Source organism: Dromaius novaehollandiae, chromosome 2 (assembly GCF_036370855.1).
Source record: "Dromaius novaehollandiae isolate bDroNov1 chromosome 2, bDroNov1.hap1, whole genome shotgun sequence".
In the NCBI taxonomy this organism is placed as follows: Eukaryota; Metazoa; Chordata; class Aves; order Casuariiformes; family Dromaiidae; genus Dromaius; species Dromaius novaehollandiae.
Window position 1 is genome coordinate 56,803,729 of NC_088099.1, and position 19,990 is coordinate 56,823,718.

General features: G+C 39.9%; 1 protein-coding gene across 1 annotated transcript in view; it reads left to right on the plus strand.

Moving 5' to 3' along the window:
* Positions 1-18,748, plus strand: part of POU6F2 (POU class 6 homeobox 2) — a 252,350-nt gene extending 233,602 nt beyond the window's left edge. Inside the window, exons 7-9 of the mRNA XM_026121391.2 lie at positions 4,954-5,122; positions 14,075-14,243; positions 17,548-18,748. Of these exons, the coding sequence (XP_025977176.2) occupies positions 4,954-5,122; positions 14,075-14,243; positions 17,548-18,052 (843 nt within the window). The 3' untranslated portion in view covers positions 18,053-18,748. The remainder of the gene's footprint in view (positions 1-4,953; positions 5,123-14,074; positions 14,244-17,547) is intronic.
* The last annotated feature ends 1,242 nt before the right edge of the window (positions 18,749-19,990 follow it).

The window sequence follows — 19,990 nt, forward strand, 5'->3', positions numbered from 1 at the left end:
CTCCCCCTAGGCAGGATCAACTGTCCCTATATCATTCTTGACAGATGTTTGTCTAACTGGTTCTTAAAACCCTCCAGTGATGGAGATTCCCTAACATCCCTAGGCAACCTAGGCCACTCTCCTTAACATTAGAAAGGTTTTTGTAATGTCTGACCTAAGCCTCCCTTACTGCAATTTAAAGCCATTACTTTTTTCTCTCTTCCATTAGGGCCATATTTTGCCCTTGCGGTTTGTCCAGGCTCTCTATAAAATCAGTAACAGTTCTGTTACCATAAAGGACATCATTCTCCCCAAAGTTTGTTCTCTATTTCCACTTAGTTACTCTCTCTTTCCTTAGCTGATGCAAAATACCTTGCTACTGTATCACTATCCTGTAACTTTCTGGATGCAGGTAACAACATCCCTGATTTCATAAAGAGGCTTTACTACAGGTTTCCAGTCAACCATCCCAGGAGTAGGAATATACTACGTACATAATTTAAGAAAAAAATTCAGTCTTGCAGATCTAATTCATTCTTCACCTCTGCAGTTATCAATCAAGACTACCTTCATTGTTGGCAGCAGCATGTAAAACTGATGTAAAAGAGATAAGAATCAGGCCCTTTGCATTTTCCAGCTTATTCTTATAGAGTATCATGCCGCACTTTATGCTTCTCATATTCATCCTATTCCTCTAGCTGTAGTGTGCATACATACATTCCTGCCAGATACCGATCAGTGTTGCATACAGTCATCATTCTCGGCATGTCTACTATATCCACCTACACAGAATGGCACTTACAGCAACTGCTTCTGTAATTTCTGTGCCTCCTTCTGTCTTTGGATGGAAAATGCACAATAGTCATAAATATAATTTGTATCATATGTACGTGTCCAAAATTGGGGAAAAGTCGGCTATTGCAAGTTTTAATTGATTCTGTCATCTAGAATCTAATTCATAATCTAATCGTTGCCTCTCCTTAAGGCTATTTCTGGAATGGAAATTATAGTGGATGAAAGAGAGAGTATTTTAGTACAATTTCATGTCATAGATGACCATCATTGTTCTTTAAGCAGGACATTTACAGCTTAATCATCATGTCTGTAAAACAGGGGGTGTGCTGGAAATTATGTAGGGAGGTAAAGATGGCATCCTCTTTCCCTCCCTGATCAGTCCTAGAGGTGACTCTTCTGCTTCTCCAACCCCACTGCTTCCTTCTCCCTTGCCAGAGGTGAATTAGAAACCAGCAATTTGTAAATATCTCTTATACCTTGCTGTTTCACCTAAGGTCACTGTGCATCCAGACTTCATTAGCCATATCCCTTTTGCCCAGCTAAATTTTGAGAATTTCTTACATTTGACCAAAGACTTCTGAATGTCTGACAAGGAAACTGCAGAGATTCTAGGTATGTCGCTTATTTCAAAAATACATTTGCAAATGCATTGTGCAATACATATGCAAAGAATCAAACATTTCCTAGACTTAAACAGCATATTGTGCATGTGCTACCTAGTGGCTGTGGCTGTGTGCTCATGGTGCATGCACAGCTAGAGAGTGCAGACATACACTCAGTTAGGTGCTTCCTGGAAGCATCAGATTTAGTATGTATTTGCTCAGTAGTTGATCTGTGCAGGGACAGCATGTCCAGTGTGGCCTGAAAGTATTGAATTTACCATCCATGTCATATATGATCATGTATTTCTGTCTGGGAAATACTCATGGGAAATAACATAGAATCATAAAAAATTAAGGCTGGAGGTCAAGGTTCAAGAGATTATCCAGTCCACTCTGCTGTTCTCAGGCAGAGCTGCTATACTGATATTTGTCTAACTTGCCCCTAACAATCTTCCACCCTCTTAGGAACTCCACAAGCTCCCCCAGAAATTTATGCCAGTGCTCCATTGCCATGTTAGAAAGCTTTTCCCAGCATCTAATTTGAATTTTCCAAGTTATTGTGCCTCCTTCTGTCCACTATAGTAAGGAAGGACAGACTTATTCTCTCCTTTCTCTCCTTTTTTCATTAGCCTTGCCTGTATTTGAGATGGGTGTTATATCGCGCTCAATTTTCCCTTCTAGAAATTAAACATAAGTTCATTCTAGGTAAACATAGGCTTCAGACAACTCCTAGGCCTTTGGCCGCCCTAATTATTCTCCTCCAGTAGGTCCAGATTTTTCCTGGTGTGTGGCATCCAGCTCTGGTCACAGTGGCCCTGCAGAGGCCTTTGCAATGCTTAGTGGAAGAGAAGATTCTGCACATACATTGCAGATGTCCGTCCTGCTTATACAGCTCAGTATGGGAGTTGCCTTTTCTTCACTTTTACAGCACCACATTATTGATGGTATGTTCAAACTGACAGGATCATTTTTAATTCCAGTCCTGTGTTCTAGCATATCAAAAGTCCCTCCCAGCATGGTATCAATGTGTGAATTTAGTAAGCATATCATTTCTTCTCCATCATCCAGGTCATTAGGAAAATACTGAGTAGTGCCAGAACCAGGACAGACACCATTCATGCACACTTCCATTTTGACAGTGAACCGTTGATAACTATCCTCTCAGTTTTGCTCTCTAACTATTTTTGCATTTGTTCTGCAGTAGTTTCATCTAAACTATGTTTCCTTGGGTTATAAAGAATGTCACGCAAGGGAGTGTCGAGAGACTTGTAAAGTCAAACCACCTACTGCTTTTTCCCTGTCCGCGAGGCCAATTACCCTGTCTTGGAGGGAGATCAGATTGGTTTGACACAGTTTGTTCCTAACAGTCCTTGTTGTCTGTTACTACCTTGTTTTCTTGCAGGTGCTTAAAAACTGTTTGATTATTTTCATCAGTACTTTTCCAGGGGTTGAAGTTAAGTTGACTGGTCTATAATTTTGCAGATCTTTCTTTTCAAAGATAGCCAGTACATTTGCTCTTCTCTCATCATTTGATACCTTCTCTGTCTCCACAGATAAACACTGACATCTTTAAGACTGTTCCAACCAGTCTGAAAGCATATAACCCATCTAAATATAATATTTTCCTTCCCTTGCCTAGGCTGAAATCTTTAGCATTGCCAGAGAGTGTGTCTGATAACTGACCCAGGCCCAAATCCTTGCCTGTGTCCAGTCCGATTTCTGAAAGCTGCATTCTGCAGCGGTGTGGGCACGATGCGTGGGAAGGCCGTTACTGCAGTGGGGAGGGCAGACAAGCCCTGCTAGTGGATTCCTTCCCTATGAGTAGGCTGCATCCTACATGAGTGGACACTCCGTGTTAGGAGCTATCCATAAATAAAATCCAACCCTTAGTGAAAAGGTTTTTAAAGATGCCTGAAGCTTGCATGAATTTGAAATCTGGAAGTCTTTCAGTCACCTTCTTAACTACTATCCCTTTGATGCAGTGCCATTTTTCTTTTTAATAATTGTTTAAAACTCTTCAAGTTAATAAAATGTTCCTGTTTATTGATCCCTACTAAAGTCAGAAACTGGACATTGACTTACGCAAATAATTTTCATCATAATTAAAGGGTAACTCAAAGCTGATGGTTTTGTTTTATAATATATTATTCCATGTGGGAATTAAAAGGAGGAGTTGTAATTTTTCCCTAGTTTTAATCAGATCCGTAACAAGAGTAAAGCCATTAAAATTGTTCAGTGTATTCCACAGAAAAGTGTCATCTTGAATGTGATCAGATACATTTATCGACTATGCCATACAATTTTTTGTCCACTTAATATCAGTCATTTCTGTGTGTTTCGGGAGCATATTATATATAATTTGAGTACTCTTAATGAATTCAGCACCTTTTCTGAAGTAGTTTGTTCAACGAAATACCAAAAGATAAAAATTTATACACCTCATAATGCAAGAATGAGATTTAAATTATTGACTTTGGGCAAGGCCAGATAGCTCTTTATCTCTTCTGCTTTCTGAGGATTCAAAGAATGGCTGTCACTTAAAAGTGAAGCCTTTTAGTACACTTTTGCAATCTTTTTTGGTCAAGATCAAGAATCAACACAGTATAAAGGTATAATAAGTACCAGTCATCTTAGTGTATTGGGATTGAGTATTACTGTATTATTAGGTTCTGATAAGGCTGTACTGGCCTACAAGAAGCCAGTTCGAAACTGTAAGACCCATGGTGTACCTTCATTCTGTATAAAGACTGCCCTTCAAATTTGTAGGCAGTTTTATGTAAAAATCAATAGAGGAGAATATGCTTAGTTTTTAAGCCCACATGAAAGTTCATTATAGGCAGAAAGGGATTAATGGTTCTTTCCTTTCCCCTAAAAAAACCCCAGAGGCTCTACTATATTGTAAAATTCATAAAGACAGATTCATATATAACAGTGTATCATTTGCATCTACCATTACTTGCCGAAGCTCTTAGGTATGTCTTTCTTGACGCAGTCCTGGTGTGAATAGGGTTCGGAAGTTTCACTGTGTGCGCTAGAAAAGGACAATTTATAGATCAAGAAATAAGATTTCAAAATTTTGATTTGTTTGCTCGATCCAATGTCATAAAACAATAATTCCTCTCCTATAGTCTTCTCCCCTATCTTCTCTTCCCCGTTCTCACTCTTCTTGGCCCTGGTCCCACAGTATGAAAGGACCTCTCTGAAACAAAGCTGATCTATATGAGAATCTACGTAGGGAGTAAAGGTCTGACTGCATGAGTCAGAAAACAGGTAAGGACATGTATGTATTAAATCAGTGCTGCTAGGAATGTCAGATATCTCCCATCACTCATTTCAAGCAAGTATTCAGCTGCTAATTAGATTAAGTATCTGATTAAACTGAGCAAAAATGGGAAGTCAGAACTCAAGGCAGCTCAGATTGCTGCTATTGTAACCCTCTGTCACCTAAACTGAGTCCATGGTGTTTAATGTTCCTATGGCATTTGTTCCCTGGAAATAGAAGGCTGAGATGGTGCGTGGAAAGTTTCTTATTATTGCTTCATATTCTAAATACCTATTTTTACATTTTAACATATAGCTCCATCAGCCCTCCCAGACGCAAGTGGGACAAGCAGCCTCACAGCCCAATCTCCTGCATTTGGCTCACAATCAAGCATCTATGTCTCAAAGCCCAGTGCGTCAGGCTTCCTCTTCTTCCTCTTCATCCTCCTCCTCTTCAGCTTTGAGTGTTGGCCAGTTAGTCAGCAGTAAGTATTGCTCCCCGGCTCTCCTTACTTCTCCCCTCTGTTTGTCCTCCTCACTGCTGAGTTTCCTGATGTACCTTCCCTCCTTTTCCATATAATAGATTGTTATTGCTAATTACAGTGACTCTTGCCAATAAGAACTGCTAAGTGCTGTGATGGATGGGCTAAGGGTAAACATGCCTTGAGAATTTGCAATCAACACTAAAATGGTCATAGAAATGCTAGCAGCCCTTAACTGACTTTGTGGACACTGGGCACTCTTAAAACGAAAATGTAGTTTATATTCACTGGAAATGAGAAATTTTTTAATCCGTCAGTACAATGAATTCTTTTGCTCCAAATCTGGTGGGCATCCCCTCCTACTTTTTAGTTAGGCTGCTTGTTTGTTAGTTTACTTACACTGTTGTAGCAAACTCTTTTACAAACCCAAGCACTGTACACATCTAGAGCAAGAGACCTTCCTTGCCAGGAAAAGCTTGCACAATTTAAGCAAGAAAGAACTGTGACATGTGGGAGGGGAGAGGGAAGCATGCTGAAGAGAAATAACTGAGTTCAGTGTTAGGATTTTAACAGCTGACCAGCTCCTTTCTCCAGATCATGCAGTTCTTAGTTCTTAGTTCTTCACTATTACCTTATCAGTCTTACTAGTATAGTATTAACTTTGGTCTTTACATAGCAATAACAACAGGTTTAAAGTATACACAAGAAGCATTAACAGTTTTTGCACACCTGCAAGAATGTGAGTATATTGGATGACCTTGTTCAAAGATACTGCATGTACTTTTTTTCAAGTAAAAAAACAGCATAGCACAGGCCATACTGAGGATGTAAAATATATTGAGGTAAGCTTATGAAGGGCTTAAAAAAACTGTCATGTGAAGGAAGATTTGAAAAAATCTTGTTTGGATTACTTCAGAGATTCTTTACATTGGGAAATTACTAGCAGAGGTATAGTGGTAAAATTATGCTGGTATAACTCCCAGTGTGAATATTTTTATTCTGGAATAAAAACATCCACATGGGTAGCTGTAAGTACATAAAATATATATCGATGTAATTATGCTGCTATAAATATGCTGCTATTGCTCTGTCAGTAAATCGTCTCATGTAGACAAGCTTGTAGGAAGACAAATAAGATGTTTCATGTTAAAAAAATACATAAAGTTCTCCCTTGCCTATGTGGGAAAAATGACTAACATAGCTAGTGCAGAATAAGTTATTTCTCAATGGCTAGTCCAGAATAGCCTCCCTTGTAGCCATTCTTATTCCAAAAAAAAAAAAAAAAAAAAAAAATTTTAGACTAACTGTTGAGGGGTACTTTATCCCACAGTAGTTATTCCAGTCAATTTCCCCACATAGATGAGCTCTCTACACAATAAAAGCAACATGGAAGAAACCTTTTTAAGTTTACAAGGTAAATCAGTCAAAAATCAGGAGGTACTAGAAAAGAGTTGTTCATGCAACAGTATTCAACTCTTCTTGTAACATGTATTTTATGATATCGATATATGTTGTGATTAAAATCACACACTATTTTTTTCTCATGCTTCATTCAGTGTGTTCCCAATGGATTTGCTCTGGGGATGAATTAGACTTACATAATGAAGAAGGCTGTTTTCCCGGGGTTTGTTCCCTGCCTTATTCACTAAGCTCCTTCCAAATTTATGTAACATTTGAGACAGGGAATGGAAAAAGGGTGAAGGATGGTCTTGGTTTAGGCAGTAGAGGGCTGAGGAGCTGGAGCTCCCTCTCTGCCACATAATTCCAGTGCAATGTCAGGCAAGTAACTTAAAACATATTTTTCACAAGTGCTCCCTCAATATCCAGCTTGAGACCCTGGATTTTAATTTACAGAAGAAGCTGACACTCACAGTTAGAATCTAAAGTGCACTTTCACTGTGGAAGTGTATAAAACACCATTTAAAGCCATCGTCTAAAAATCAGTTCCTACTTGACCTAGACTGGGTACCCAAAAGTGCTTTTTCCCTTCGTATCTGTCTGCTTCTTTGTGAATGAGAAGGGGAAGACCCTCATCTTGTAGAAACACAGGAAAATAAATTAAGATTGAAAAAAATTGAAAAGCTCAAGAGGAAATGAATAACTATGTCTTTGGTGAAGAACTTTAGTAGAGGTCTAGGGCCACATGCTGACCAAATAAAAAGGCAATACATCAATCAGTCTCTCAGCAGTGAAGCACAATTCATCCTGTGCACTGACTGAGGAATGGAAAAGGAACTGGTAATCCCCTGCTCAAAGACTATGTGACACTGTTTCGTGGGCTACTATCACTCCAGCATTTTGTAACTTCTGAGTGTTTATTTGTGCTACTTTAAGGATGTTCTTTTAGCTTCATCTTTGCATAGGTAAATTTCAAGATTGTTACAAAAGCAGAATAGTATGCAAGTCAGTCATATGGTGAGATAATGTTTGCATTCATAGCTGGAAATATTAGATCTCAAGACTTCCGTCCATTGAATGGATGGAAAAGCTGATAGATTGTGTTATCCTCTTGTTGGTCCTACTCTTGAAGGGGATAAGACACATGCTGTGTTCATGGACTTGGCTGAGGGCAGAGTAGACGCAGACCTTTTTTACTCATTCCTCTCAGGCTCAACTCCTTCCACCACTTGTTCTGTCCCCGTCCCATTTCTGCCTCACCCTGTTTCCCACACAGTCTGCATTCCCTTTGCATCAGTACTTCTATTCCTTTTTCCTCTGCCTTCACCCTGCAGCCCTTTTCCTTCAGTCAGCCATCCTTCAATTCCTTTTCCCACTTCAGTTCTCTTCCAGCTCCCAATGAGTTTTTGTCCCCAGGTCTATCAGTGTTTCGGTTACCATCTCAGTGTTTCTTTTACCAGCATTTTTCAGCATATCAGCTGAATCAGTTGAAGCTGATACCAGCATATCAGATAATCTCTGTCATCCTCTTCTACCTTGTTTTATCTATCTTGCTGCTGCCTCTTTCCCCCCATTTTCTTTCCTCTACTCCAGCGATTCTTACTGTCCTTCTCTGCACAGTCAGTCCCTCTCTCCCTCCACTCCAAAATTAAATCCCTGCTCCTTTTTAGGAGCTTGGACTTCCTTGAGGCAGATTTTTGCTTTGGATGGCCATCACTGACATAAGTTACCTCCTTGACACCTATCAAGGCCATGCTTCAAGGTGTAGGGAAATTGAAGCTTTTTAAAGGAAACAGATTATTAGAATTTTTTATCCTGGGCAAAACAGTGTATTTTATTAACCTTATTCTCAGAAGCGGTTGAATTGCACTAGCTGAAATTTATCTTACTATGGAAAATGCCCGGCAAACTTAGCCATAGTCAATACCCTACCTGTAGTAACGAATGGCACAGAGAAGATAGTTGAAGTGTTTATGTTCTTGCTCAAAACAGAAGAACAGCTCCCTTACATCAAAAGGTGGGGAGTTCAAACAGAGTAAAGAAAATATTTTTCATACAGTTAGACTAAGGAATGTCTCATGGTTGGGAATTCACTGGGACCCAGATCTTAAGAGCATTCTAAAAGAGAATGGATATCTATAGGGATCACCTAAAAAAAGGCATGACAATAATTAATATGCAAATGGATTCTGGAAGTGATATCTAAATTTATGTGTCAGGGCTTCATCCAGGACCTCGTTATTTGAGAGCAACAGAGTGCTTAGTTCAATGGGCAGATCAACTTATTTCTGCCAATTACATGGAGTTCTCGCACAGTCAGAAACAAAATATTCATCTCAGTGATCCTTGATGGTTGTCCAACGTATTTCTAATAACATTTACCCAACAGAAACTGGAGTTAATGCTGCATGTGTAAGCCTGCTTACGGTAGCATGTAAGATGCCAGTGGTCCAGGACACAAGCAAGCTACCTGTTGGCTTCTAGTAACCAACCAGTAAAAGAGCCTACAAGAAAGAATAAAATCCAGTCAGTTCAGTAGGGAAAGATCAAACCATGTATATAACAAAGCATGAAAAGGCAGATTAGATACTTGACAGTTTTTCATAGCCATTGATAATACCACCTTTTTAGACAAACAATCTTAACTGATCTTCACAAACTTGAAAATTGCTTTAAGGTGACTGAAAACTAATGTGTGTATAACTGTGTCTGTGCACAGGGAAATAAATGGATAGAAAGTTCCTCCCTGCTTTGCTCCTTTGCAGAATCTATTCAGATTCTGGGTGCCAACCCCTGATAGGCAGGCGCACCGCACGCCTGTTAACTCTCCACGATGAGCGTATGGCCAACAAGCGAACAAAGCCTTCCTTGCATCCCAGCTCACACTGGCTAGCGTAGCTTTGTGTAACATGTCTGCTGAAGTCCATTCAAAGCCTTTTAGTGGGATGAGGCCTGCAGTGGGTCAGTGGTCCTGCAAGAAAGCCATAGGGCATGCAGGCAGCAAGAAACAACTCAGGGCCTCCTAAACATCTCTTTGAAATTGCTCTATCCCTCCTAAAGCAACAACTTTGTTGTTTCCTTTCTGTCTTTCATTCTAAAGCTGCAATCTAGCCCTCCAGTATAGGCCCCAGAGTAGAATATGTCAGTAGAGATTTGCTGTATTTCAGGAATTATTGCCAGATACAGTAAAATTCAGGTAAAACAGGCATATTCTGCTACCTTTTTCTGTTTATAAGAAGGAAGACTGGCATGTTGCTTAGAGGGATGTAACTTCAGTAATTTAATAATTATTTGGGGTAAGATTCTGCCACACTTGCTCATAGAGACTAACTCTCTCTGCAAGTAGCTGCCTGACATCAGTGAAATTACTGAAATACTATGCAAAAGGGACAGAACTGGGCCTTAATAACTTTAGAGTTCCATGTTTTTATTCTTTTTTCCTTTCATTCTAGGTGTATTTTCTTTATGATTTTACATTTTTATTTAATATGTTTCCTAGTTTCAAAAAAGGTGCATTTCCTTAAACTCCCACTATTTCCTCTCATTTATTTTATAGGCTTGTTCCTGCTGTGATGCCCTGTAATAATTTACTTTGTTTTCCCTTTGTGTTTTTATTTCTCATCCTTTTTTTCCCTGGACTGTTGCATTCTTTATAGTTTCTACTCTTTTGTCCCATTCTCACCTCTTCATTCCTCACTACCCCAACCAGTGCTGGTTCTTCTGAAGACAAAAGTTATGGTTGCTTCTGGTGAAAGGACATTATAAAAGAAGCTCTGCCTAAGCAAGGACTGCAAGATTTATCTCTACTCTTCCAGACTCTTCTATGTGATTTTTTTCATATTGTCTCATCCTGTTTATATTCTCTTTTCTCTTCTTTGTTTTCTCTTCTTCAATCAATCAATATCATCATGTCTCCTTTTTCCTGTTTCATTTCCCTCTTCTCACATGCATCCTTTTCCTTAGCTTTCCCACTATATGTTCTCTTCATGGAAATCATGCTCAGAGGCTTGTGTCTCCATGAAGTTCCTTTCATCCTTCCAAATTTAGTTTACTGTCATTTGTTCTCATAAAATTGAAATACCCCCCACAAATAGATCCTTCTTTCTCTCCCCTGAGCTGGAGTCCATTTGCCATTAACAGTGTCTCATCCTGCCTCTCACTCAATTTACATTCTGTTGGACTTCCTTTGCCAGCTACTTCTCCTTTTGTCTGACTGGAGAATGTATCACCTGCAACCCCTCCCATGGAAAAACTTTGCACACCAGAAATTTGCTTTCTCCTTCAGGGTGCACTGATTTCTCTGTAGCAACTCTTTACTGTAACTATTAAAATCAGAGCAAATTTGCATTCACCGGAGCAAAGCAAACTCACACAGGATTTTCAGAAGAATTCAGAAGTAGGAGTAGTATTCCCTTCAGTAGGAAAAATGGTTTCAATGCAGAAGGAGAGACTGTAGATTTTATTTCTTCCACTCTACTTGTCAACCTTTGCCAGATACCTGGCTTTCTTGTTGTTCTGCTGTATGTATGTCCCCTGCAATGGTCCCAGACAAGTGTCTCACCTTTCTCTAGGGCCTAGTAGTTTCATAGACACAACAGCCGTAGAGTATTGAGCCATAATGTACACCGGCAATCTTTAATCTAAATGGTACTACTGTAGAACCTAACCACTCAATGAAACTGGTATTCTTTATTTTGTGGTTGGCACTGTGCCGTCTTCTCTAGGATTTCCATTTAGTTTAAAAAGCACCTGTTCATTTACAGTCTTCAGTAAAGTAGTCTTCCTAAAATGTGAAGTAAACTATACACTTAACTGTTTTGAGAGCTCAGAATTTATTAAAACAAAGTCCATTGTCTATATGTGTATATTTTTGTATGCATATGCATTAGTCCACAGAGTCTGGGATTATGTACTGATGCCATTTTAATGGCAATAGAGTAAAACGGACCAGTGCTGTTAAATGATGATGCCAATAAAATGGTCTTCCTAGTCCTATCTGAGTAATATGGACCTGATAGAAATCAAGGGACCTAATTCCATGGATTTCAATGAGTTTGCGATCACACCTTAAGTAGATCTGGTTCTGATTTGATAAAAACACCATTTTCCTCAGAGTTCGGGAATAAAAGGATTCAGTGTTTTGGTCCACATCTGGTAGTACCTTCCTCTTCCCAAAGATACTATATAAGAATGAAGCCTTGCTTTCTCAACAGATATTCTACCATATGTAAGAATCTACTCCCCTGTCCTGAAGCATATCATAGGGTTTTTTCTCATCTCAAGGAGAGCTCAGCCTAATTGTTCCTGGTCCCTGTGCAGAAAAGGACCTTCCATGGTATTCACTTTTGCAACAGTGGCGTATCAGAAGGATCCAGCAGAACTCAGCAGAATTTCTCTATAACCATGTGCAAGCAAACAACACCTTAGCTTTTTTGCCTCCCTTTTTCTTCCTAACAGGAGTGTGGGGGGGGGGGGGGGGGGGGTTTGCAGCTGACAGTAGCAACAGAGTTTGCTACTTTGGAGACTCATTCTAAAGTTTCCTGGGAAGACCTGAATTGTCCTTTGTCACATCCCTAATAGCCTTAGTCAGAGGCCTTAAAATGAAGGAAGGAAAGAGGTGAGGAAGGTCACCATCTTAGTGCACTTTACTCAAGGGAATCTCTGAGGCCATTATCATTTATGATATTTTGTACATTTATCAGCGGCTCTTCAAAGACCCAAAGGGCAGATAAGCATCCAGCTCCTTTTTGTGTCTCTGAAAATCATAACTGATATGCTAGATAGACCGTGTACGGGGTAAGTAAGAATATTTCGCATCTACAAAAGCAATTACTTTACAAACCCGAGTGGCCCCTGTCATAGCCCCCACCACTTGTAAGTAAATAATATATGCCCTAGCTTTATAATGTATGAGTGCATGCATATATGTACAGGTGAGCTCAAGCACAGCACTGACAACAGGAGGGACAATCCTGGATGCGGACCATTGTCAAAACCAGGCTAAGCATGTGTGTGTGTTTGCCTGCATGCATAGTTCATGTGGTCCATGGTTACATACGCGAGTATTTTTAAAACCCTATTGCTATGTGTGCTTTTTTCACTCAAGCGGCTAATCAGTACAGGCTAAATTTATATAGCAGAAAAACTTCTTCCCTCTGTCTCTCTATTATTGGACTAAAAGATTTTTTATAGGACATTTCCATCCTAAGGGAATTTTACATCAGGCTTATAAACCCTGGAAAATAAAAGCTTTGTTACTGTAATGCTGGCAAGCTCTTAACTATAGCACTACTAGCAGGAACGACTCTAATATGGGGTTCAGAATAGTAATGTAGTCTAGCACCGTCCTTGGACAACTGCTTACATTTACAGAAATTGATGTGTTATTGTGGTGAAAACTTTTCACCTAAGAAGTCTGAGGAATGAGCTAAAGAACAATAGAGATGTCTCACTGGGAGAATGGCTTCACTACACGCAGGATTGCACAACATTGAAATCTTCCCCCATCCCAGTCCCATGCTGTCTCCAGCTTGGCAAACGCTTTCATTTAGCCAGGGATCAGTAGCCTGGGGGGGGAAAAAGTTCCATTCTCCAGCTGTTGTGTCATTTCCCTTGATAAGTCCTAAATTGACCGAGTTATCCAGCACCAAAGCAGCATTCCTCTGGTAGACATCCTTTATTATGTGCCCTTTCAGGGACAAAGGCGTCTGTGTCAGTAAACTGCTACGGAGAGGAAGGACAGATTTATTCTCACAGCATCATAAGCATTATCTTCTGAGGGTCTAATGTAAAAGTAAAAAATTGTGCAGCATTACCATCTGAAACATAACAGCTGATGTTGCAAATACACTGCTCCTTGATTATCAACCTGATGGGAGGCAGAATGAAAAGCCTGAAAGGCTTCTCCCTAGAAAGGCATATTTTAAGAACTAATTTATAAAATGAAGGAATTTTTAAAGGGAGCGTTTTGTTTGGGCTTGTTTGTTTGCTGGGTTGTTTTGGATATTTGGATGGTGGTCTGCATTGGGTGTTGTGGAAGAGGGAGGGAAGGTTTGTGAATATCCTTATTTTGTGTTAATTTCAGATGAAGTGGAAAGTCTTGATTTCAAATTAAACACCCAGGCAGTTTGTGCATATGTTTAGCCCTCCCCACAGACTGCAAATAAATAAACACCAACCCTTTTTGTGTATGTGATAAGAAGGGGAAACGGGGAACATGATTTGTCAAAACTGGTGGAAATTTTCCAAAGCACAAATGGCAGTGAGGAGTCCAGCTACACCCACTGACTCTGAAATGAATTGGACATTTTCAGGAGTTCAGCACCTTTGAAAAATTTTTCGCCACCACCTGGAAATGCTGCAGCCTCATTAGTGTTGTAGCAATCTGAGCATGCTTTGTGACACCTCTGACAGGACAGCGTGTTTCTGGGAAAGAAGAGAAAGGGACAAGTATGAAAAAAATCCAGAAAAAAACATTTTGACAATGAAATCTTGTGTAAGCCTTTTCTACTCTTATGTGACATGAAGAACTGACACTATTAAAAAATATTTCAACAGATCCTCAAACAGCCACTGGAGAGGTGGATGGGGTGAATCTGGAGGAAATCCGAGAATTTGCCAAAGCTTTTAAAATCCGGCGCCTCTCCCTTGGCCTGACACAGACTCAAGTTGGCCAAGCTCTAAGCGCCACCGAAGGCCCAGCCTATAGCCAGTCTGCCATCTGCAGGTAACAAGTTACATCATAAACTCTGTTCTCCTCTCTTTGTTCTGGATAATTATTCACCTTGTTGTGAGGAGCATGCTTGTGTTTGAGTCATATGTCTTTAGAACATATTATTTAATCTGGGACTTAAACTAGCCAATAATGTTGTTGGTAGCTGGCAGATAAAATGTTCTTATTGTGTGCCCCTAACGTAACTTTAGTCTTTTTTTCCCCTTCTTTTTTTTTAAACAAGTGAGAAACAATGTTCCTGGCATTTAGACTTAATTCACTAGACGAGCTGGAGACCCTGCTGGTGCTGGATAAGCACCAGCTGACCCTCTTCATACTGTGCCATTTTCTACAGATAGGGTTACTGAACAAATATTTCATGGCTGCATCCCTGCTAAGTTAAAATCTGTATTACTGTGGTTAGCACTTCACATATAGGATGTTAATGATGATTTACCTAGGCAACACAGAAGGGAAAAAATTATCCTTCCTGCTATCTTGCGAACCAGCAACTATTCATCTTTTATCACCCAAATGCTTATAAAAAAAAAAAAAGGCCATGTAGGCAAAGGAGAAGTAGAAATCTGCCCTAATCATAAGAAATGATAATACAGTCTTGGCAGAGTTAAAGTCAAGTAGTTAGAAGCAAATGCCCTGTATGCATGTATGTGTGTTACAGTAATCCCATGTTTATGCATGAGGTAACAAACACACTTAGGTAACAGCTTTTTCCTCTTGGGCAATGCCTTATAGTCCTTCTCCATCAGTGAAAGCCAAGAAACCAACTCTAAGCTCATTTAAGTGGATTTTGTTCTTGGTGATCCATGAAATGCTCTGTCTTTTTATCTGCTCTTTATACTTTTAATGTATTCCCCATAGAACGGAAGTGTACTTTTCCTGCAGTTTAAGACTAAGGTTATAAATAACATCAGTATGGGGTAGTGAGCTTGCAGCTCACATTTTGCTCAATGATTTTCCATAAAACCCATTGATTGTTGTTAAATACAAAAAGCTCCATAGGATCCTCTCACTTCTATGGCCTCCCCTACTGTTTTTTCTTATAAGATACCTCCCTGTAGAAAATAACCTTTATTCAGTCTATACAAGGATACTACTGCTGGGAAGTTTGTTTCAAGGCTTGTATATCGTTATAGGAAACATGTACTGCAGCATCAACACTAACAAGCGATGCCGATGATATGAATGCTATTGCTCCCTGCTGCTAAGGATTAATTTTATTTTTTTCTTCCCTGTGGTCAATTGGTAAAGAATGCCTAAAACAGGCAGAGTTTTTAGCAATTGCCAATTTGTTGTATCCTTAAGTTGTTGTTTAACATATTATACTTTAAATTGATAAATTGCAGTTTCCCTTGCTTGTGTCTAGTTTGTTGTCTTCTCATTTCTTCCATCTACCTTACAGCTGAAAAAACCACTGAGGATGGTTTGAATTTAACTAACAGAAAGGGTTTCCCACTAGCCTGTTATTAAGAAAATCCAAACAAAGATGAAGTTGGAACACAAATATAGCTTACAACCAGAATGTGGAGTCCTTCTATGGAGAGCTCCTTCGAGGAACCTGTTACTCAGAACATGAGGACCAGGTGTAGAAGCTGGTCCCAAATACTTGCAAGGTTGTAGTGCAACCTTTCTTCAACGCTCAAATGGCTATCAGTCATTTGGGGGTGTAATAATTTGCTATGACTGTGCATTTCTTGTTAAGCATCAAGACAAACTGCCTCACTGGCAGTATGCTGTTCCTCAGAAACAGTAGGTTCAACTTTCCTTTTAATGATAACAAGGGGTTTTCAGTATGAACTCCAGGGTAATGCAAGGGGCAGAAAGATAAGCAAGTTGAATGACCAACTCAGAGGCACAAGTAGAGTCTCCCGGTGCCCTTTGCAGGGCATATCAACAATATACCGCCTTGCTAATGTGTTCTGCCTGCAAAAAAGCCTGTATTTTCTTAACTAGACACAAGAACCTCAAAAACATAAACTGCAGATTGAAATATCACTGGACACCAAGGAAGGACACCTTGCAGTCAATACCACAATAGGTTTCTGGGCACCAGTCATAAATTCTTTGGAGTGTTATTTGGAATTATTTCTTGTCTTGTTCTTTCTGAGAACTGCATTGTTTCCTGCTGGAATATTTTCTGCAGCTGCCACTCGCTGAATATAGACAGTAAATATTGCCAACTCCAGTCACCAAGTTGTTTTGCACAAAGGCCTTGGTTCAATCTGTCTCACCGTCAAGGCACGCTGTGATGAGCGGCGGCAGGGGCGTTTCAGCACCGGGCGGGCTGGATAGGGCAATGTTGCTGCACAGTATCTGTTGCCTTTCCACATTAAATACCGCAAGGTGCAGGGTGGGCATGGGCAAAGTGGAGAAATACAAACGGTTGGCATCAGAGAAACTGGATTAAGACTTTTTAAATGCATAGCAAGAGAGGATGAACTTGATAAATAAGTATGTGTAAGGCTTGAAATGTGACTTCAGCTCTTCGGCTTGTTTTTGAAAGGATTAAAGCTTTGTGTGGCTGCTTTTCCAGATGTTTTATAATACTTGTAAAATCTGGTTTGGCAAAAGACTTTTGATGGCAAAATGATATATAGGAGACCTCATTTACAGGAAATGATATCATTCTGGTACAGTTTGCAGAAATCCCACAATAAACCCAGCTTGGTGCCACAGCATATTAGTAGACTATTATGCTGGGTTTCATCTGGAAAACATGAGTCTGTCTTAGCACATTGTGGGGGTAGTCAAGATAATTGCAAAGTGTCCAGCTGTTTCAGCTGAACACCACAGTAGCTATGGGAATCTTTTTCCGACCCAGAAAAGGGACATGGTATTAACTTGCAAACAGTGAAAATTGCTGAAAAATGAAAGGAAAGGAAACCTGATATTCAAAGGCTAGTAGCTGCCAATGGTTCATATTATTAAAGCTGTGGCATTTGGACAACATGGGAGGGGAGGGGAAACAAAAGGACTAATCGCAAAGATGAGATGATAAAAAAAAAATTGCCTTTGATGTCATTTCCTGTAATTAGGCTTAGCCTTAAGGGTTTTGAAGGTCATCAGAAATATGAAAACTGAACTTATAGCCTGTATTATGTAGTGTACTTAGAATTTTGTTGTAGTGTTCATTTTGTGTTGGCTTAAATGTCTAGCTGTATGTATATTTTTATATATACCTATCTGATAGTTTTCGTAATCCATTGTAAATTACCTCTGCCAGTCACTTAGTCAGGCAGGCAGGAAGTCCCACCCTGGCAGAGCATCAGTGTAAGACTCTTCTTTCTCAATTTTCCCTCAGACACACCATCCTGAGAAGCCACTTTTTCCTACCACAGGAAGCCCAAGAGAACACTATAGCTAGCAGTCTGACAGCCAAACTGAACCCTGGCCTTTTGTATCCTGCCAGGTTTGAAAAGCTGGACATCACCCCTAAAAGTGCCCAGAAGATAAAGCCGGTGCTTGAGCGGTGGATGGCTGAGGCTGAGGCCCGCCATCGAGCAGGTATGCAGAACCTTACCGAGTTTATCGGCAGCGAACCGTCCAAAAAGCGCAAGCGGCGTACCTCATTCACGCCCCAAGCCCTTGAGATCTTGAATGCCCACTTTGAGAAGAACACGCACCCCTCTGGGCAGGAAATGACAGAGATTGCCGAGAAACTGAACTATGACCGCGAAGTAGTTAGAGTTTGGTTCTGCAATAAGAGGCAAGCACTGAAGAACACAATTAAACGTTTGAAACAGCACGAGCCTGCAACAGCAGTTCCTATGGAGCCTTTAACAGACTCGCTGGAAGAAAACTCCTAAAAACAAAACCAAACCAAGCCAAACCACACACAAAATAACCACACCAACAGAAACGTAACCGTTCGAACTCTGTGAAAATACCTGTTCATCACCCTTGTAAGTAAAAGACTGAGAAAACTACAAGGACAGAACAGTTTATAAATGTCCATGGGTTTTCCTATATAAAAGCAAAACAAAAAATACACAACACTTAGTGTGTGTGTGTGTCGTAGAATTAGTTCCAAAAGAAAGAAAAAGCCAGTTTTTTTAAATGGACTTAAAGTAAACCAAATAACTGCTTACTTTTTTTCTGTATATTATGAAAATGTGAACACATTTTAAGGAAAAACAAAACAAAAAAAAAAACAAAAAAAGAAAAAAAACTTTTATCTGTTTAAAAGAGAATACAAGCCTGCCACCTGGAGGAGTGATTGTAGCCTTTCAGGTATCAAGTGCTGATTCACTATGAAAACTATTAACCAAAGTCAGAAACATGGCATTGCAAACTAGATTGTTAGTGTACTCTTTTACGAGTGTAAAATTGTGTTATGAATTTTTACATTTGTATTTTACAAAAATGAAAACAACAAGATTAATTTCTGTCATCCTTGTTTGCACCCCCTGCAGGTGTTTAGAAACAGGTGTTAAAGCCATTCCATAGTGGTCGCCTCCTTCTCTCCTCTCCTCTCCTCTCCTCTCCTCTCCTCTCCTCTCCTCTCCTCTCCTCTCCTCTCCTCTCCTCTCCTCTCCTTTCTTTTTCATTTTTTATTTTTCTTTTCAACAGTTTTGCAATCTCCTAGTGCTTGGGTGCCAAAAATAATTTATTTTTATTGTGATTTGTGGGATTTGATATTTCTCTTCCAAGGGTGTAAATCTTGGTTTGCATTTCTATTTTTGATTTTTTTTCTGACCCCTTTTGCTGCCTCCACCCTTCCAGCTCATTCTCCACCCCTTCCCTGCACTCACACACCCCAGTACTGTTTGAAGATTTTTAAAAAGAAAAGTGAAACCTAAACACTTTTATATTGATATGCTGAAATGCAATAGAGGACAAAGAAGGATTAGGATTGTGTCTGATGAACTGTCAGCCCACGCTGAACATTGTGCTTATTGTCGACTGAGTATCTTGGGATTTCTCTGTCCTTTGGCCACGAACCTGGAGAGGTTACCAAAACTCATTTTGTAGCATAAATATAAACTGCACACTTGGTTCAGTACTGCGTCTATATTATGGTTCTGTTTGAAGCAATTTCTCTCCAAAGTCTGATAGCCAAAGAAATTTCTTGAGATTCTGATGAAAACGGAAGGACAGGCCAAGAAGTGATCAGGACATTTGGATCGTTACATCACTGTGGACTGTTTCAGTGGTAGTGCTTTGTTCCTTCTGCCTTTTTTTTGTTGCCCTGATAGCGATGTTTGCCCTGCTGACTGCTACTGTTCGGTGGGAGGGTGGGTTTGTGGGGGTGTTTGCTGTGGTCACTGGCTAAACTAAACAATCAAGATATAGGGAAACCCATTGAATATCCTTTGGGAATAGTGAGGTGGGTCACCTGCAAGATGTTTCAGGTGAGGAGATTTTCCTTCAATGACAACTTATCTCTGTGGCTTCCTTTTTGATTGGAGAAGCATCTTCTAAAATATTATGGTCATTGGACCTGCAAGGCAGTGAGGCTCAGAAAGAGGTAAGGGTGTTGCAGGTCCTGGAAGGGGTATGAACTGACCCATGACACCTACCTGCAATTTTCATCTTCTGCTGAGTTCTGCTCCAGCCTTTGGGGTTCAGCCCATTATTAGGATAGAAGCTACATCTTGATCAGGACTTTCCAAAAGTTAACTTTTGGGATTTTGGTTTGGCTCTCTGTAGAGGTGGTAGAGTAAAATTCTGTTGGTATAACTCCTGATTACACTCCTTCACTTCAGGATGGTTGTACTGGATTTTTTGCTGGTCTACCTTGAACT